The sequence below is a fragment of the Neomonachus schauinslandi genome, chromosome 14, assembly GCF_002201575.2.
Source record: "Neomonachus schauinslandi chromosome 14, ASM220157v2, whole genome shotgun sequence".
NCBI classification, from domain to species: Eukaryota; Metazoa; Chordata; class Mammalia; order Carnivora; family Phocidae; genus Neomonachus; species Neomonachus schauinslandi.
Window position 1 is genome coordinate 13,462,490 of NC_058416.1, and position 20,038 is coordinate 13,482,527.

A 20,038-nucleotide genomic window follows, 5' to 3' on the forward strand; every position below is an offset into this window, starting at 1 on the left:
CTAGCCCCCTGGACCTGAAGAGGGTTCCAGCAGTTCCCTTGCCATTTAGCAGAGTTCTAGGACTGCGTCTTTTCTATTCTAGTTGCTCTTCTAAATTGCACCTGCTTTGCTGTGTCCCAGGGAATCTAGGGAGCGGGCTGGGGGCTCACAGAGGCACCAAGGCGACGTATGGCACCCAGACCCTGCTCTTGTCTACACTGTCAAGGTGGTAACCATGATGCTTGCCAGCCCCTCTGACCTGGAGAGTGTTCCAGTAGCTCTCCCAATGTTTGGCGGTGTTATAGGTACCGTTGCTTTATATTTTGGTTGCACATGCGGCTTTTTTCTGTGCCCCACAGCAGATGCATCTGCTCACAGACCTGCAGTACGATCCCTTCACCCTGCCGTTCACAGGCTAGGAGGCAGGGTCCCTTGATCAGGGTGTCTTAGTCTCACCTGCTGTATGTTACATGGTCCCTTTATCCTTGTGTAGCAACCACTAGCCCTCAGCTCTTCAGGAGGAATGGCCCTATCAATAGCAATATATATCCTGTGTCCTGGGAGGAGGGGAGTTGGTGATCTTCCTATGTTGCCATTGGACTAGAACTCCTTAACTTATTTTTAATCAAATCTTAGGTCAAATAATCTTTATCCCTTTGCCCACTTCTATTTCCTTTATATATATTTTTTTTAACATCTGAAATAATTGTCTTCCTTTTTAAAAAAATTTTGTTTATTCAATGTCTCTCTTGTCGGGAGGGTTTGGGAAGTAGAGATGACAGGACTTGGGGACATATGCCAGCTTCTGCCACTGTCAGGCTTACAGGAGGTGCCACTTTGGGGACCAGCGGGTTCGTGGTGTGGGAGTCCTGGGAGGGAGGTGTCCAGGAGGCCGAGGGGAGAGATGGACATGAGGAAACCAGGCATGTGCTCGGGGCCAGATCGGAGTATGAGCAAGAGGCGAAGGGAGGAGCGTGCAACGCTGAAGTTGCAGAACAGCAGGGTCAGGGAGCAGAGGATAGCCTCCTCAGCTCTGGGACAGACGGCTGGGAGCAGAGATGGAAAGGGCTGGAGTTAGCTAACTTGAGGGGGGCATGTAGGGAACGGAGGGGCTGGGACCGTGAGGTGGGTCTAAGACCGATGCTGCAGGGATGCGGGGTAGCTGAGCAGCTCTGAGTTCGGGGGGCTGGAGCTGCCCACCAGGGTGGGGCCGTCTGCACGAACCAGGGCCTTTCTGGCTCCACAGCCCAGGAGGATGCAAAAAGGTAGCATGCTGGGCAGACCTCAAGGTCATGTGCCTGGAGATCTTAAGGATGCTTCTAGCAAAAGCATAGCTCAAGTAACAAGGCAGCAATTTCTAGTGGAGGCCAAGAGGTGTGCCCAGCCTGGGGGGCGGGGCACGTGGAGACCCCTCTAAGGATTTGCTCAAACCTCCCTCCCATCTTCAGCCCAGGATGCCCAGGGTCTCCTGCCTCCACTGCTAATGGGAGTGTGGCCCAGCCTCTGTGCTGGTGTGGGGGCACAGGGTGCAAACTCTTTAAAGCAATGAGGGGGGTGTGGGTCTAGGGGATGGTCATGGGCATGGGTTGCAGAAAAGGACTGCAGGCGAGCTAGAGGAGCTCCAGGTGGGTGTGCTGGATGGCAGCTGGAGCAGCTGTGTACATCTCCAGGCTGTGGAATGCCAAGCTGCTCCAAGAAAACCAACAGCTGGAAAATGGTTTGAATGGTGTCTGGTGGGCAGAGCAAAGGGCATTCGTCCTTCGGTTCTTTTCTGCCCTGAGAGTCTGCGTCTTCTAAAGCTCTGTGAATGCAGACCCAGCGGCCATCTTCCTCATCCTTGACTCCTTGCGCCCAGTGCACTTGGCAGAGGCTCAGGCTCTGAAGAGCCTCCCAGGGCGAAGCAGCAATGGTTATTGGCTCCCCACGCAGGAATGAGGCTGATCTGGACGGGAATGGGGAGCAGCCAGCGGGATGTGGGCCCTTCTCCCTTGTTTGCTCACGGGAGGTGGGAAGTCAGCATTATCCCTCAGGTAAGTCACAGACAGGAGTTTGGTGGACAGGAGGACCTTCACCCAGCGCTGGTTCTCCGTGACCACACTGCAGGGCTGGGGGTCACAGAGCATTTCAAGCCTGGGGTTGACCCTGTGTGATCTCAGGCTGGTGTGACTTTTGCCCCTGCCCCACTGCATTCTGGGTACTGTGCATCTCTGCGGTAGATGGTGAGGTGGTTCACTCACCCGTGTGGCCTCTTACTGCTCTCTGCTCCCCCGGCACTTCTGCACAGAGTGGGTGCTCAGCAGCTTAGGAAGGGCATCAAGGAGCCTTCATCTTTGGAGCTCCAGCAGGAAAGAAGAAAAAAAAAATGTCCTCGGCCGAGACCATCCGGGTTCTTCCTAGAAGCAGGCATTCGGTGCACTCTTGAGACCATTGCCGCCTTATGATGCTCGGACTACATTGAAATGGAGAGGAAAGGCAGGCTCTTGTCACCCGTGTGCCCAGTTTTTTCTGCTCGCTGCCCTTTCTTTCCCCAACATGCATGGTCTCTCCCTTAGAGTAGGTGCCGCTCATGGAGGTAAAACGAGGACAAAACCCCATATGTTGTAGTGCAAGGAATATCACAATGAAATTTCAGTTGGAAAAGTAGAGGATTCCTAACAACATTTGCATGAAAATTATATGCAAATTATATGGACACAGGATTATAATGCATGCCTAATGAAGTTTCTAGGAAAAAAAATCCTATGGGACTTACCTGTGAGATATGGTGGCTTCAGCTCCTCAGGAAAAAGTATGGCTGATTGCACTTAGGGTAGGCAGAGATGTGATGCTTGTTTCAATGAGCAATTTTTTTTTTTATTATAGTCCCCACACTGTAATTTTTTTCCCCTTGAGTTCCCACTTTATTTTTTTTCATCGTGCCAAGTGTACTCTTTAACCCCCATCCCCCCGCCCACCTCCCCTCTGGTAACCATCAGTGTGTTCTCTATAGTCGGGAGCCTGTTTCTTGACTTCTCTCTCTCTCTTCTTTTTCTTTGCCCATTTGTTTTGTTTCTTAAATTCCACACATGAGTGAAATCATATGGTATTTGTCTTTCTCTGACTGATTGCACTTAGCATTATACTCTCTAGCTGCATCCATGTTGTTGCAAATGGCAAGATTTCATTCTTTTTGATGGCTGATTAATATTCCATTGTGTATATATACCACATCTTCTTTATCCATTCATCTGTTGATGGACACTTGGGCTGCTTCCGTATTTGGGTTATTGTAAACAATGCTGCAAAAAAACATAGGGGTGCATGTGTCTCTTTATACTAGTGCTTTTATATTTTGGGGGTAAATACCCAGAAGTGCCATTACTGGGTCATAGGGTAGTTCTATTTTTGACTTTTTGAGGAACCTCCATGCTGTCTTCCACATTGGCTACACCACCACTTTGCATTCCCTTCAGCAGTGCCAGAGGGTTCCTTTTTCTCCACATCTTCACCAACACTTGTTGTTTCTCATGTTTTTGATTTTAGCCATTTGGACAGGTGTGAGGTGGTATCTCATTGTGTTTGCATTTGCATTTCCCTGATTGAGTGATGTTGAATATCTTTTCATGTGACCGTTGGCCATCTGGATGTCTTTGGAGAAATGTCTGTTCATATCTTATTTTTTAAAAAAATATTGATTTACTTTGGGGGGGGAGGGGCGGAGGGAGAGAATCCTCGAGCAGACTCCCTGCTGAACATGCAGCCCAACATAGGTCTTGATTTCACAACCCATGAGATCATGACCTGAGCAGAAACCAGGAGCCAGATGCCCAACAAATGAGCTATCCAGGTGCCCCTCTTCTGCTCATTTGTAATTGGATTATTTGGTTTTGGGTGTTGAATTATATCAGTTCTTCACATATTTTGGATACTAATCCTTTGTCAGATATGTCCTTTACAAATATCTTCTTCCATTCAGTAGAGTGTCTTTTAGTTTTGTTGATTTTTTTTTTTTTTTTCCCCTTTGCTGGGCAGAAGCTTTTTATTGTGATGTAGTCCCAATAGTTTATTTTTGCTTTTATTTCCTTTGCCTCAGGAAAACTACCTAGAAAAATGTTGCTATGGCCGATGTTGCTGTGTTCTCTTCAACAATTTTTATGGAATTTGGAAGGTCTCACATTTAGGTCCTTAATCCATTTGATGAAAGAAAGAGGTCTAGTTTCATTCTTTTGCATGTGGTCATCTGGTTTTCCCAACACTGTTTGTTAAAGAGACTGTCTTTTTTGTATTGGATATTCATTCCTCCTTTGTTGAATATTAATTGACCATATAATTGTGGATTTATTTCTGGGTTTCCTATTGTATTGATATATGTGTTTATTTTTATGCTAGTATCATATTCTTTTTTAATTACCACCACTTTGTAGTATAACCTTAAATCTGGAATTATGATACCTCCAGTTTTGTTTTTCTTTATCAAGTTTGCTTTGGCTATTCATAATCCTTTGTGGTTCCATACATGTTTTAGGATTGTCTTTTGTAGTTCTGTAAAAAATGCGATTGGTATTTTGATAGGGATTGCATTAAATATGTAAATTGCTTTGGCTAGTACAGACATTTTAACAATCCATGAGCATGGAATGTCTTTCCATTTGCATTGTCTTGAATTTTTCATTAATGCTTTTTACTTTTCAGAGTACAAGTCTTTCACATCTTTGGTTAAGTTTATTCCTAATGTATTGTTTTTGGTGCAGTTATAAGTGGGATTGTTTTCTTAATTTCACTTTTTGCTGCTTCATTATTAGTATATAGGAATGCAATATATTTTTGTAGATTTTGTATCCTGTAACTTTTACTTAATTCATTTGTCAGTTTTTGTAGTTTTTTGATGGAGTATTTAGGGTTTTCTATATATATAGTATCATGTCATCTGCAAATAGTTTTACTTTTTCCCAATTTGTATGCCTTTTATTTCTTTTCCTTGTCTGATTGCTATGGCTAGGACTTACAGTGTTGTTTGAGAAGTGACAAGGGTGGACATTCTTGTCTTGTTTCTGATCTTAGAGGAAAAACTCTGTTTTTCTTCATAGAGTATATTAGCTGTGGGTTTGTGACATTTGGCCTTTGTTGAGAGTTTTTATCCTGAATGGATGTTGAATTTTGTCAAGTGCTTTTTCGGTGTCTATTGAGATGGTCACATAATTTTTATCTTTCAGTTAATGTGTATCATGTTGATTTTTGTGGACATTGAACCATTCTTGCATCCTCAAAATAAATCCCACTGACTGTGGAGAATGGTCTTTTTAATGTATTGGTGAATGTGGTTCACTAATATTTTGTTAAGGATTTTTGAATTGATGTTCATCAGGGATATTGGCCTATTGTTTCCTTTTTTAGTAGTGTCTTTGGTTGTGGTATGGGGGTAACGCTGGCCTTGTAGAATGTATTTGGAAGATTTCTTTCCTCTTCTAGTTTTTGGAATAGTTTGAGAAGAATAGGTATTAACTCTTTAAATGTTTGGTAGGATTCACCTGTGAATGCTCTTTCATTAATTGGGATTTGTCTGATTACCGATTCAATTTCATGACGTAATCATTCTGTTCAGATTTTCTATTTTTCCTGATTCTGTTTTGAAAGATTGTGTTTCTTGGAATGTATCCATTTCTTCTAGGTCATCCAATTTGTTGATATGTAAGTTTTCAAAATAGTCTTTTGTAGTTCTTTGTATTTCTGTGGTGTTGGTTGTTACTTCTCTTTGATTTCTGATTTTGTGTCCTCTTTTATTTCTTGGTGAGTCTGGCTATCAATTTTATCTTTCCAAAGAGCCAGCTCTTGGTTCTGTTGATCTTTTCTATTGTTTTTATTATTTTTTTTGTCTCTTTCATTTAATTTCTGCTCTGATCTTTATTATTTTCTTCCTTCTAATTTTAGGCTTTGTTCTTTTTCCAGTCCTTTTTTTGGTGTAAGGTTAGATTGTTTGAGGTTTTTCTTTTTTTCTCCAGGTATACCTGTATTGGTATAAACTTCCCTCTTAGAACTGCTTTTGCTGCGTCCCAAAGATTTTGTTGTTTTCATTTTCATTTATCTCCATGTTTTTTTTTTTTTAATTTCCTATTTGGTTTCTTCATTGACCCTTTGGTTGTTTAGTGCCACATGTGTGTGGTTTTCCAGATTTTTTTCCTTGTAATTGATTTCTAGTTTCATCCAAGGTATTCAGAAAAGATGCTTAATATGATTTAAATCTTCTTAAACTTATTGAGCTTTGTTTTGTGGCTGAACATGTGAGCTATCCTGGAGGATGTTCCATGTGCACTTGAATAGTATGTGTATTCTGTTTTTTGGATGGGATGTGTTACATATATCTGTTAAGTCCACCTAGTTTAAGGTGCCATTCAAGGACACAGATTCCTTATTGACTTTCTGCCTGGATGATCTATGATTGATGTCATGGGATGTTAAAGTCCTTTACTATTATCGTATTACAGTTAATGTCTCCCTTTTTATCTGTTAACATTTTCTTTAAGTGCCCCATTGTTGGGTGCATAGATATTTGTTGTTATATCCTCCAGTTGGATTGGTCCTTTTATTTTGTAATGCCCTACTGTGTCTCTTGTTACAGTCTTTGTTTTGAACTTTGTCAAGTATGTATTACTACCCCATCTTTTTCCCCCCCCATTTGCACGGAATACGTTTTTCCCTCTTTATTTTCAGTCTGTATGTGTCTTTAGGTCTGAAGCGAGTCTCTTCTAAGTAGCCTATAGATGCATCTTCCTTTTTTAATCCATTCAAACACCGCATGTCTTTTATCGGAACATTTAGACCATTTACATCTTAATTATTGGTAGGTATGTACATCTTGCCATTTTGTTAATTGTTTTCTGGTTGTTTTTCTAGTTCTCTGTTCCTTTTTTCTTTTACTCTTGTGATTTTTAGTGTTATTGTTGGCTCTTTTCTATAATTTGTGTGTATTTATTATAGGTTTTCAGCTTGTGATTGCCATGAAATTCATGTATAACAACCTAACACTGTTGCTATGCTTTGCAGGATATGGGGGAGAGGGATGCACAGTGTAGGAGGAAAGAATCCGTCCCAACAATTATATTGAACATTTCTCACTGTCAATATCAAGAACTAATTTCTAAAACACAAGTATATAAACAGGAGCCATCTAGCTTGTGGTTAACTGAAATGCATATGCAATATAGTTGTAACCACATTCATCTTGTTTACCTCTAATTTTAAAATAATTCATTCCCTTCTGGGGTATGCAAGTGAGGAAGGGAGAAAGTGATACATCTGTTATACCAGCTGAGGCCAAGGATGTCAATGCTTCAGGAAGATGCAGGCTAGAGAACTTTATTAGGCACCAGAGGGGTTCCTTTCTCAGCCAAGATGTCGCCATTTGAGTCACTTCTGAATTTTGTTTCAAGCTTATATTGTGCAAATTCTAGTCTTGGTTGAGGATAATCTCCCAGAGTTTCTTGAGTCACTCTCCAGACTCTTTTTCTATTGTTGTCATGAATGATCCTTGAATCCATGTGCATATCCAGCTCAAGGGTTCTTTCTTGAAGGGGTGTAGTAGAGTTATGAGTTTCAAAGGTCTGATTATACTGTTTAAAAACAATAGCCTTGGGGCACCTGGGTGGTTCACTTGGTTGAGCTGCTGACTCTTAATTTTGGCTCAGGTCATGATCTCAGGGTTGTGGGATTGAGCCCCAGTCAGGCTCCATGCTCAGCAGGGAGCCTGCTTGAGATTCTCTCTCTCTCTCTCTCCGCCCCCCACCCCATGCCTCCCCCTGCTCCTGCTCTCTCTCTCTCAAATTTAAAAAAAAATAAAAACAGTAGTCTTGAGTCCAGACACCAGCTTCTGAGGTCCATTTTCACAATCGTCTGGTGCTTGCTAGCAACAGTCCGTGCCTGACCCAGAAGGGGTGTATTACTCTTCAGCTGGTGGAGGAAGTGGAGGTGTGGGGAGTCTGGGAATAATGCACCACACAAGCAGGTTTGTACTGGTTTTGGCTTTCTATACTGTGTTCCCCAGGCAACTCGAGTCCACGTTGCACTCTCCTCAGCGTCTCTGAAGCAGACCATCACATTTTCTAAAACTCTCTGAAGAATTTTCGCAAGTGAACATTTGAATTGTTCCATATCAAAAAGGTCAAGGTCTTTATCTGGCCCTTTACTCATCTGAAAAACATCCCAAACTTCCTGGTGCTGATCAAGCAGAATATAAAGGATGTCTAATAGGGCTGCGTCATGGAGACTTGCACTCTTCTCCTCACAGAGCAGAACAAAGTCCTGAACAAGAGATTCCTTTCTCTGCCAGAAGTTGATGGTCTGCAGTTGATTTTTCAGACAAAAAACCCCAGGCTTAGAGGATTGTCGTCATATCAGTCATTGGGATTTTCAAGATGGTCCTCTTGATAAACTCGGCCCAGTTTCATCCATCTCTTTGGTGTGTCTGACATCACCATCACTCTTCTCTTGCTGCTTTTAAATTTTTCTTTATCTTTAATCTTTGACATTTTAATTAGTATGTGTCATAGTGTGAACTTCCTTGGGTTCATCTTGTTTGAAACTCTGTTTCTTGAACCCGAATGTCTGTTTTGTTCCCCAGGTTAGGGAAGTTTTCAGCTATTATGTCTTCAAATAATTGTTCTGCCCCTTTCTCTCCCTCTTCTCCTTCTGGGTTTCTTAAAATGTGAATGTTTTCTCACTTTATACTGTCCAAGAGGTCCCATTAACCTATCCTCATTTAAATTTTTGTTTTTCTGTTCAGCTTAGGTGCTTTCCATCACCATCTTCCAGATTGTTGATCCATTCTTCATTTTTCTAACCTGTTGATGCCCTCGAGTGTATTTTTCATTTGTTACTGTTTTCTTCAGTCCTGACTGGTATTTTTTATATTTTCTATCACTTGTTGAAGTTCTCACTGAGTTCATCCACTCTCCTCTCCATCCCGGTGGGCATTTTTAGGAACATTACTTTGAATTCTGTATCCGGTAGATGGTTTATCTGCCTTTCATTTAGCTTTTTTTTAAGGTTTTGTCTCCTTTTGTTTGGAGCATATTTTTGGGTCTCGCTTTGCGTTACTTTGTGTTGGCTTCTATGAATGGGGTGGAAACCTTCCATGAAGGATTGATCTTGTGTGGGTGGCCCCCGTGTAGACCGTGTGTGCCCGGGGACCGTGGCTGGAGCTGTTGCCATCACAGGCTGGGGGTCGTGGAGCACGCTGTGCCGGGGCGAGCCTGGTGCGGTGGCTGGAACCGAGGCTGGCGTGGGCTGGGGCAGGGGCAGGTGCAGGGCTCTCCACACCGAGGGGTCCCTGGCTGGAGGCTGCAGGCGAGTCAGCCACCAGCCTTGTGGTGGCCCCAGGGCTCTGCAGGGAGGGGGTGCGTTGGCGGGGCGGCTGGACGTGGGGCAGGCGTGGGCTGGGGAGGTCCCTGGCCGCTCGGCGCAGGGGCTGCCCTGGCAGGGTGTCCGGAGCGGAGGTGGGCAGGGGCCAGTGGTTCCTGGAGTGCTCTGAGCACAGGGTTGCCTGTAGGGCAGCTGCTGCTGAGCCGGGCGTTGGCCCCAGGGGTCCCGGGGGCAGTCCTCTGTTGGGTGGCATGGGACCGCGGTGTCGCAGTGTGCTCTGCGCCCCTGTCACTTGGTGAGCTGGTCGGAGCGGTTGTGCTTGCTGAGCAGGGGTGTCCCAGTGTGTGCCATCTGGGGTCCTCTTGGGACAGCTGGGGCCGGTGGAGGCTAGGAACCTGCGGCTCACGGAGGCGACAGGCCGGCCAGTGCATCTAACGGGGAGGTAGGGGGCCGGGAAACAGGGCCCTCGGTCTGGTTCCCTTCTATTCTCGCTGCCCTTTTAAACTGTGGCTTTTCTTCTGTGCTCACGGTCCCTCAGGAGTATCCCCCCTGCACTCCCAGCTTTGGCCGGTGCTGCCTTCGTCCCGTGTCCGTCTCTCCTGCTGTTCCTCCTGCTCTCGCTCGCTCGCTCTCTCTGTCTCTCGGGCAGACGCTGCTCGGTCCGCCCTCAGCTCTTCTCCCGGAGACATTGCTCTGTCCAAGCTGGAGACTGGGTGCGTCTGTGCAGGAGGGGAGTTCGGGATCCTCTGATGCGGTCGGGTTGGACTGGAGATCTTGAGGAGCTATTTTTAACATACCGAAATGTTCCAGCACAAGGAATATCCAAGTAATTCTTAAAATGTATTCTAGGCCAAATAGAAGAGTTTACTTTGTGTGCAGGATTTATTGCTGGCTGGCAGCATGATTTCTATTAAACAGAAAACTGATCCAAGGACCTTCAAATGTTACTGGTGGAGTAGTTTTCTTAAAGACCCAGAGAAGCCAATGGCCTGTAAATGAGTTCTCAAAGTCAGCATCTGGGGGTGCAACATTTGGGAAAATGATTTTTGCTGTCATTTTAGCTTTTTTTCAATAGATAAGATTGGTATTTAGGGCAAAGTATGGTTTTTGGAATAAGACCCACGTAATAGTAATGACTGGAAAGTCATAATTTCAGTTTAAAGCCAGTTTTACTTCTCCCTCTTTAGAAATTGAAGAATGACCATGGGAGCAGCCCGTCTGAATTTGGTTGTAATTTCGGTTTGGCGTGGGATGGGGGGCGACCTTTAGAATCCTCTTTCAAATATGCAGCAATACGACCAGGTTCATGGTAGGTGAATGACAAAAGTGAAATTGTTTGCATAGACTAATTTGCAGAAAATTTATGTTGGAGGATGAACAAAAAGAAAGGAGACTCATTGGTAAGAAAGGAGAAAAGGCTATTTTCTCTACCATGACCTCCTCTCTGCCACCTGTAAATCCCAACAGCTGCTCCTCTGAGAGTTCTTAATTTAAAAAGGGACTTTTGCTGTGTTCCCAATTATAACCGTGACAGTATTTCCACTTACATAAGGCTTTCCTCTCTACAACTCGCTCGACATACGTTACCTGGTTCGATCACTGGGAGGCAGGTAGGGCAGACCCCACACTTAACAGAAAGTCTCTCTCGATGTGGTGGGGTGAATTCACTGCGTCTTCCGATGCGTGCTAACGTGGGCCTGAACACAAACGGGAATCGGCCTTTCTTTCCCCACCAGGCGGTGCCCTCACTGAGCGGATTCTCAGACGCTGTCCTTTAAGATCGGACACCTCTTACGGATTTTTCTTTCTTTCATCCTGGGGAATGGGGGATTGACAGATGTTGGAGCCTGACTTCCGCTCTCCCAGATTAGCGCTAGGGTTCTGGCTACACCTCTTGATCTGTCGGCATGTCCGTTTCGCACCGTACAAGGCCCGCGGGCACTGGCGCAATCACGTGATTTAATGCAGCTTCTCTGCCTATTTAGTAAGCGCTTGGGGTTGCTCTCTGTCAGGGTGTAGGTAAATGATAAGTGACTTTGGGTCTTCTGGAAGAGTGGAGAAGGATAACGAAGTCTGATCTCACCAGCAGGTGGTGCTGTGACAACAGCAATCAAGAGAAACCGGGTGGGTCAGGTTGGGTGTCTGGGCTCCGGAGACAGGCCCTGGTGCCCCCTTCAAAGCTGGTATGCCCTATTCCCTGGGCACACGCCGAGCAGCCCGTGCTTTATCCAACACCAAACCAATTCTAGGTTCCTCGATCGGGACCTTTGAGTCTTCAACAGGACTGCAAGTTTGCTAGGCTTCTGCTCTAACCCCTTCCTCTCCCTGTCCCCGACCCTTTCCCAATCCCCTGGCCTTCCTGGAGGAAGCAGGGAATGTGGCAGGGGAGGATGCCCTTCTCTCTCATACTCACCCCGGAAAGCCCTTGGCTTCGGGGACCTTCGCAGGTTAAGCACTTGACAGTTTTATAAGCAGTTCTACCTGTAGTATCAGATGCCAACTTGACGAGCAAAAGTGAAGTAAGGCACCCCTGTGCAATCCCAGAGCTTCCCAAGTGTGCTCCGATCCACGTGGAGCGGGGCAAAGACGGAGGAAGGCAGGGTGCTGGTGGCTGGGGCTGGGCATGGGAGCCTGAGCTGGTTTTGCTTCCTGGCTCGAGCACAGCACTCTGCGTAGGCTTGGGCCGTCTCGTCCGTTGGTGCCTGGGTCTCTTACTGGGCTGAGTTCATCCTTCTGTGGTCTTGGTGGTTTTCAAAGAGCATGTATACCAGTAGCCAGACCCAGAAGGAGGCACGGACGTTACCAAGACAAGCCTGGTCCACTGATCTGGCCCCCCCAGCAAAAGAGCAGACAGTCCATCACTGAGTCTACACGTGGAGAAATACTACTTGCCCGGTCCCGGTGCTAAGCTAGCCAGGGACCACTGGAGGGCAGGCCTGAAAAGGAAGACAGGTCTGCCTTCACGAGATGCAGGGTTGGGGTGAAGGGGGGTGCTAGAGTCTGCAAAAGCTAGTAAGTCAGCTCACAATATTGGATTTCCTGGTGGACTCCACTGTGCTAACGTTATGTCTGCCAGTGGTGGGGAGGTGGGCAGCCAGCTCCTGGCTTTCACTGTTCACATAAAGGTCTAGTAACCTGTTCATGTGGCTCGAGAGGCCCCTGAGAGAACTGGAAAGAACTAGGCTTTGTGCGAGGAGTTTCCCAGGGATCTCCTCTATATAACCTGTCTGTCCATCCCTGCATGATCATGACAAGAAATAGAAAGGCTTTAAGACCAGCTCTGCATAGGGTCAATTTCACTAGCTCATTCAAGGTTGGTTAACGTGTTGGGTGTTTTCCCTTTAAAAAAAAAAAAGGGCAGAAATATCTGCCCCGAAGTTACATCCATTCATTCCAAACCCAAGCTGGGTATGATCCTGTAGACACACCTGGGACAAAAGCAAATGGGTCCAATACTTGTAAATTTTATATTTATTATAACAAAAATTATGACATGTTCATTTGTGCATTCTGCTTTAATATAGCTCTTGGTATGTAAATGATCTAACTGAACGCTATACAATCATGCTGACTGTGGCAGCAATAAGGAACACAGAAAGTGTCTGCAAAAGTCAAGAGGCTGGGTGGGGGCAGGAGAGGAAGGAAAAAGGGTCAGAGGCCCCTTGGGTGCAGGTTCCTTTCTAGCGGCCTAAGCTCCCCCTTATCTGAACAGAAGTGCTCTTTCACTGCTCAGCCTCCACGCTGAATGAGCTCAGGTGGGGTGTGAGGTGGGGGGAAGGCTCATCCGAGGGGGAGGAGGAGGAGGAGAAAAGTCCGTTGTTTAGGCTGTGTCCTTAGGCCAAAACTACAAAACATCTGAAGCGTCACTATACAACACTGAGCTATTTACAATAGAAATTTCTCAATCAACTGTTCTCTCAGAGAAAATTAGTGAATCCCAGTGACTTAAGTCACCTGACAGAGTAAAGCAACTCCTAGGAGTTAGTCTCCATATTCTACAAATGTCTATCATTTTCAAGACAAAAAAAAGCCTTCCCCCCCCCCCAAGAAATACAGAATTACATTATTAAAATCATTTAGCACTGGCAACCCGCCCTGCCTTCCGAACAAAACAACAAAAAGCCATTTTAAAAAATATTACATTAACCGTTTCTCTGTAATATATTAAACCTTTTGTTCTTTGTCTTTACACATCTGATATGTTAGGGGAGAGGTTAACAAATTTAAATCATATTGGTAGAGCATCACTAGAAGAGTGGTAATGATTAAAAAAAAACAAACGACAGGAGAACCTACAGACGAGGTGCAAGGACAGGTGCGGACGTGGGAGGGCGTGGAGTGAACCCCTGGTTTAACGTGAGCCTGGGAGACTCTTGCGACTCCGTCTTTCTCGGTTAGTTTATTTGGGAACTAGCGCTCAGGCGGGTCAGAGTGGCGTGTCACAGTAGTCCGGCAGCGGGTCCCCCGGGCACGGCGGCGGCGGCTGCCGCTTCATCATCTCCTTGACCTCCTCCTCCAGCTCCGGGGGGATGATGAACTGGTCGTCGGGGTCCGGCTGAGCCGGCGCCGCGAAGTAGCCCCCGGGCTTTCGGAGCGGCGCGTCGGCCGCCACCTCGATCACGTTGTGGCTCCTTTCCTGCGGCGCCACGGAGCCGTTGGCCCGGCGCCGCCCGATGGTCCCCGCGGCCGGCCCGTCCGCCCTCCGCGGCGGCCCCGGCTCGTCCTCGTTGGCGCTGATGACGATGCCCTCGTCGCTGGCGTCGGCCGGTGCGGGCGGCAGGCGCTGCGGCTCCTTGTCCTTGGCGCGGCCGCAGTGAATGTCCACTTCCACCTCCACGCGGCTGCCGTTGCTGAAGACGCCGGCGATGGGCGCCTCGTCGTCGCTGTCCAGGCCGTTGTCGGAGAAGGCGCTGGAGAAGGTGGCGCTGGACAGCTGGCGCTGGAAGGGGTGGGCCGCGCCCATGGGGTGCAGCGCGCAGCGCGGCTCGCTGGCGTACGCGGGGCTGCTCTCGGCCAGGGCGCCCGCCGGCGGCTCGTCCGAGGCCGTGGAGCCCACCTCGCTGCTCATCTCGGACGTGGACAGCTCGCTGCTCATCTCGGACGCCAGGCCGCTGCTGGAGGACGGCACGCCCGGCGCGTCGGCCGGCCGCTCCCTGAGCCCCGCGCTGCCGGGCGGCGGGAAGAGGCCGGGGCTGGGCGGCGGGCCGGCGCCCCCCGCGCCCCCCGCGCCCAGCTCGCAGCAGCAGAAGCTGTCCTCGGGGACGCTGAGCTGCACCACCACGGCGCTCAGGCTGTCGTGGCAGCCGTAGCTCTGCGCCAGCGTGCACAGCTTCTTGGCGGCGGCCAGGGCGTCGGGCACGGGGCGCACGGCCGCCACCGCCTCCTCGGACGACAGGCTGTCCCACAGGCCCTTGCTGCCCAGGATGAAGAACTCGTCCTGCGGGGTCAGGGGCACGGACTGCACGTGGGGCCGCGGCACCACGCTGGGGTGGAGGAAGGTGTAGCCCAGGATGCGCGTGGACTCCGTCACTCCGTTCACCTTGCCGTCCTGGAAGGGAAGGGGAGGGAAGGGGAGGGGAGGGGAGGGGGGCCCAGAGGGGCATTAAGGCACGTGGGAGGGGCCGGACCGTCCCTGCAGCCACGCCCTCGGGGCGGGCTCGGCGTCCTGTGGGGAGCCGGAGCAGCACCCCGAGGGCCCAAGTTGAGGGAGCACCGCCGTAAACGTCCCAGGACGGAGCCTCACTCCGGGGTTTCCCAGCAGCGCCATCTGGGGCCACGTAATCCTTTGTGGTGGGCGCCGTCCTGTGCACTGGAGGACGGCGAGCAGCACCCGTACCTGCTACGTGCCCAGAGCCCTCTCCACCCAGCCGTGAAGACCAAGTGTGCCCGCGGGGGCTGGGGGTGCGAAGAACCCCGGGTGAAAAAAACCACTCCCTGCCTGACTCAAACGGGAACAGGAGCGAAGTACCAAATCACAATTGGCTACGTTTACACCGACCCACGGACCTCGGAAGACAGGATGGCTACGTTCCCGAGGACCAGAACCAGCACTGTGACCTCCGGGGTGGCCCCCTCAGGCCCCGAACCCCCTGCTTCCCGGAGGGGCTTGTGAGCATCAGCTGAGCTAAGGCCATGAAGCACTGGGCGGAGCCTCTGACACACGGAGGCCATGCAGAAATATTTTTTTATCCTATAGGTGAGGTCTTCAGACGGCTCGTACAGAGGATTTGCTTTGTGACCTTGCAGACTTGGACTGTTGCTGGTTTCTGCCATGACCCCGGCCCCAACCTCCCCGCCACCCCGAGGAAAACCGTGCCCTCCTCACCTCGGTGATAATGGCCTTGTGCTGTTTAATTCTCTTCCGCTCCTCTTCACAGCTCATGACGTACGATCTGGACAGAGGCAACGGCTTCCCGTTCCGACAGAGAACCGTTTGGCACTTGCCCACATTAGCAGACGTCAAGGTGAAGGATCCTCCTGGGTCCATGGGGTCATGCTTGATATGACAGAGCACAGCAGCGCCTCCAAGCTTCTGCCCGGCCGTGCCAAGTTTCCTGGAACCCAAAGAGTGGGGGATAAAACCCAGATGCGACCGGGCACGTGTCAGCTTGGCTAACTCAACAGGAGGGCTAGGAGGAAAAACGGAGCCCGGGGGTCCACTCGGCCTCTCTCACCAAAGCAAGCTCGACTTCTCCAAGGAGGAGGGCCCATGTGTGGAGTCTGCGCCCAACTGGGGGAATGTCCCTTTACCACCCAAGGAGCCCTTGCCTGCGGCATCCAGCCTGCTGCTCCCTCATCATGACGCTCCTAGGACAGAAGGGGAATGACTACTTCTCTCCCCGTCCACCTCTAAATCCCCCCTGCCCCCACCAGGGGACCGAGGGAGCATTTCAACACGTGTAACTGTACTCCACACACAGACATATGCACTTCAACATGACCTGGCCCCCCGACCCTCTTCTCCTTTGTAAGGATGTTTGCTGGTATGAATGAGCCTTTAATTTAATTTCTGGACCATTGATGCTCTTGCCTTATGTGGGGAAGACTTTCTATACCAGTGTTACCTATTCTAGAATATTCACAGGAAGGACATTCTAGTACTCAAGCTCCAAAGTGCTGGTGATATACCCCTTTTATTCGTGACCCCTACTCTACAGACGGAGGACACAAAGGGAGCCAAGAACTCCTACCACAATTCTCGCAGGGCCCTGCTGATCCCGAGTGGTGCTGAAGCAAGAAGGCTGAGACAGACTCCTCTGTTTACCAGGACAGACCTGCAGGTCCTGTCAGCTCCTATCAATGCTCTAGGTTAGGCGAGCAGCAGGACCAGCACTGGAAACCAGGGCTGCCTACTTGAGTAAGTGAGAATGTCAGGCACAAGAAGACAGTTCCTCCAAAGGCTGAAAAGATCACTCCAGATCCCATGTCGTCTTAACAGGGAAAATAAGGGGCATCCAAATGGCCCTGGAGATGGGTCAACAACTTGGGTCTGTAAGTGCAGACCTGTGGCCATCCCTGACCAGACGGGGCTGGAGGCCCGACCAGGGAAGCCCTGCTTGCTCTCTTTCCAGGCACAATGATTCCTCTGAGCAAAGCCAGCAACTGCTTGGTACCTGGGGACCGGAACAGCTGGGAATCAGAGTTTGAGTGCTCATGTGTCTATAAAAAGTAGACCTCTTTGGGGGGAGGGTGTGCACATGTTTGTGCATATGATGATATGTGTTTGCTTTTTTCCCTAGGATACGATGGTCATAAAAACAGAAAAGTAGATAGATGTGGCTGGTTGTTGGAACATTCTCTGGAGCCTTACTGCCCCAGGTCAAATTCTGGCGGCGCCATCTACTAGCTCTTTTTTTTTTTTAAAGATTTTATTTATATGACAGAGAGAGACAGCGAGAACAGGAACACAAGCAGGGGGAGTGGGAGAGGGAGAAGCAGGCTTCCCGCTGAGCAGGGAGCCCGACGTGGGACTCGATCCCAGGACCCCGGGATCATGACCTGAGCCGAAGGCAGACGCTTAACGACTGAGCCACCCAGGCGCCCGCCATCTACTAGCTCTTAAGAGAGATTTGTTTTACTTCTCTGTACCTCAGTTTCCATCAGTAAAGTAAGTAGATTTTACCCAGTGAGATAGTTAATGTTACTGTATGGCATGTGGGGTATTTAGAACAATGACTGGTACATATTAAGGGCTCACTAAATATTATCTATCAGTATTTAATTGCTAATGGTATGTGCCCACTAGAATCTGAAAGAGGTGAGTCTAGAAGCAAAGAACCTCCTTGTAGCTGTCTCTACTGAGCTCTTCAAGAGGAGCTATTTATGACTAAAGGCTGCTCCAAACTAGCACTCCTTAGCAGATACTTTTTCTACCCCTCTTACAAAGCTACTTCCTCTGGCAGATTATCATGGCAGAGTTGTTCTCATGACCTTTAGCACACTCCCTGGTTCCTGGGCCCACGGGAGTGTTTGCAGTACAGTATGAATAGACAATTCCTTTACACCCTACAAAGCCATTCAAGTGACATAAGGAGGAGCAATTCTTTGAAGGAGGGAATGCTTGTAACATTCATCCCTAAGAGTTACAAACACAGTTTCTACAGTGACCAAAAGCTCTACACTAAATTTCTGTCATTGACTCAGCCTCCTACAAAGTTGTCTGAACACCAGTATGTCTCAAGGGGACATGGTCCATCCCTGCTACTTACGCAAAACCAGCTCACCTGAACGCCTCTTGCACACCCACATGCCACAGCAGTGCTTTGAGACTATCGGGCAAACACTCAAAGAAGAGCAAGAAAACACAGAGCAGGGACTGGAAGTTTTACCTTTGCATAACAATGAACGTATTAACCATGTATTCTTCTTCGTTTTTTGTTTTCTGCAGCTCTTCGGCCAAAATGTCACTCATAGTGCACTGGAGGAGGTAGGGTACCTCCACGTTACGGTCTCCGTCAAACACCCCGTACAGGGCCTCCCGGCTGTCACAGAAGTTGTTCACAGACAGGGCCGCGACACACAACCTGCGAGGCAAGAGTGAAGTGTGCCGAGTCGGCTCATCTTTCCTTGCCCAGCCCCACACTATTAACAGTCTTGTCTCTTCCTTCATGACCTCAGATGGGGGAAGAACAAACTAAGGTAAACTAATCCCGGCTAAATTCTGTAAAGCAAATTAGACTGATTAACACTGATATATGCCCTGCCCCCATCTTCTGATTTGATTTTTTTTTTTTTTGACAGAGGGAGCACAAGCAGGGGGAGTGGGAGAGGGAGAAGCAGGCTTCCTGCCGAGCAGGGAGCCTGATGTGGGACTCGATCCCAGGACCCTGGGATCATGACCTGAGCCGAAGGCAGACGCTTAACGACTGAGCCACCCAGGTGCCCCTTCTGATTTGATTTTTAAATGGCAGAGAAAGAAATAGGAGGTATGGGAAATAATAAAAGATTCTGAATCTGTATGTCCATATTCATTCATAAACATTAAGGTTGGGCAAAAATGGAGTAACAACTGAAACACTGGGACCTTTTGTATGTTATTTCACCCCCCTCCCCCAAACAACTTAAAAAGGCAGGGGGAAAAAAAAAACCACCTATGGAACAATAGTATTCAGACACTGGCTGATAAGAAGTGCAGGTCAGGGAGCAAGCATGAAGCTTGCCCAGCTTATTGCCTGGAAGAAGTTTCTGGGCTGCAGGCAGAGCAGTGGAGGTGGGCGTGTGCTCTGGAGGCCTGCAGACACTCCAGGCCTTTGCAGAACCACGTTGTTTCCAAGTAACTGTGGCCCATGCACTCTCCAAAATTAAACACAGAGGGAAAAAAAAAAAAGGCAGACAAATAAGAGGCCAGGGCAACCTCAAGCAGCCAAATACACAGGGAACTGGAGTCTTCAAAAGAGGAGAGAGACAGGAAAAACCTTTGAAGAATTTAATGGCTGAAAAGATTTCAAATCTGATGAAAACTATAAACCTATAGATACAAGAAGCTCAACAAATAGTAAGCAAAAGAAAAAACTGCTGAAAATCAGGAATAAAGGTGGGGGAGTAGGTAGAGGAACAAAGACACGAAGGACAGCAAACAATGCAGAAGACAGTGAAGCAACATCTTTAAGGTACTGATAGTAAAAAAAAAAAAAAAAAAAAAAACTGTCAACCTGGATTTCCAAATCAGTGAAAATTGCTGTCAAAAAGGTAAGGTACAATAAAGATGTTTTCAGATGCACAAATAACTTACTACCAAAAGACTGGCAGTATAAGAAACATAAAAGGAATACATGAAGCAGAAGAAAATACCAGATGGAAATCTGGATCTACATAAAAGAATGAGGTATACAAGAAATGACAAATAGATGAGTAAATATAAAACTCATCTGAGAAATCATTTTCGAACAGTGGTTCTCAATGGGGGCAATTTTACCCGCAGGACCCATTTTTGATTGTCACAGTTGGGAGAGACGTTGCTATTGACATGTAGTGGGTAGAGGCCAGGGATGCTGCCAAACACCCTCCAATGCATAGGACAATGCCTCCCTCCCTGCCCAACGATATTATCTGGCTCAAAATGTCAATAGCACTGAAGTTGAGAAACACTGCTTTAGAAAATGACTAAAGTAAAAATTATAACCATGTATTTCGGGGTTTATAACATAAGTAAAACATGAGAATACTGCAAAGACCAGGAGAGGGGAAATGGAAATACACACTGTAAGGTTCTTATATGTGAAGTGAT

The 20,038-nt window shown here is 47.9% G+C and overlaps 1 protein-coding gene and 1 pseudogene across 1 annotated transcript in view; both read right to left on the reverse strand.

The window, feature by feature from the left end:
- Positions 1-7,123: 7,123 nt before the first annotated feature.
- On the reverse strand, positions 7,124-8,403 carry LOC110577011 (annotated as a pseudogene).
- A 4,407-nt stretch (positions 8,404-12,810) lies between these two features.
- PHLPP1 (PH domain and leucine rich repeat protein phosphatase 1) overlaps positions 12,811-20,038 on the reverse strand; it is a 214,966-nt gene continuing 207,738 nt past the window's right edge. The window contains exons 16-18 of the mRNA XM_044921274.1: positions 18,141-18,335; positions 15,638-15,866; positions 12,811-14,860 (exon numbers count right to left, since the gene is read on the reverse strand). Coding sequence (XP_044777209.1) covers positions 13,739-14,860; positions 15,638-15,866; positions 18,141-18,335 — 1,546 coding nt within the window. The 3' untranslated portion in view covers positions 12,811-13,738. The remainder of the gene's footprint in view (positions 14,861-15,637; positions 15,867-18,140; positions 18,336-20,038) is intronic.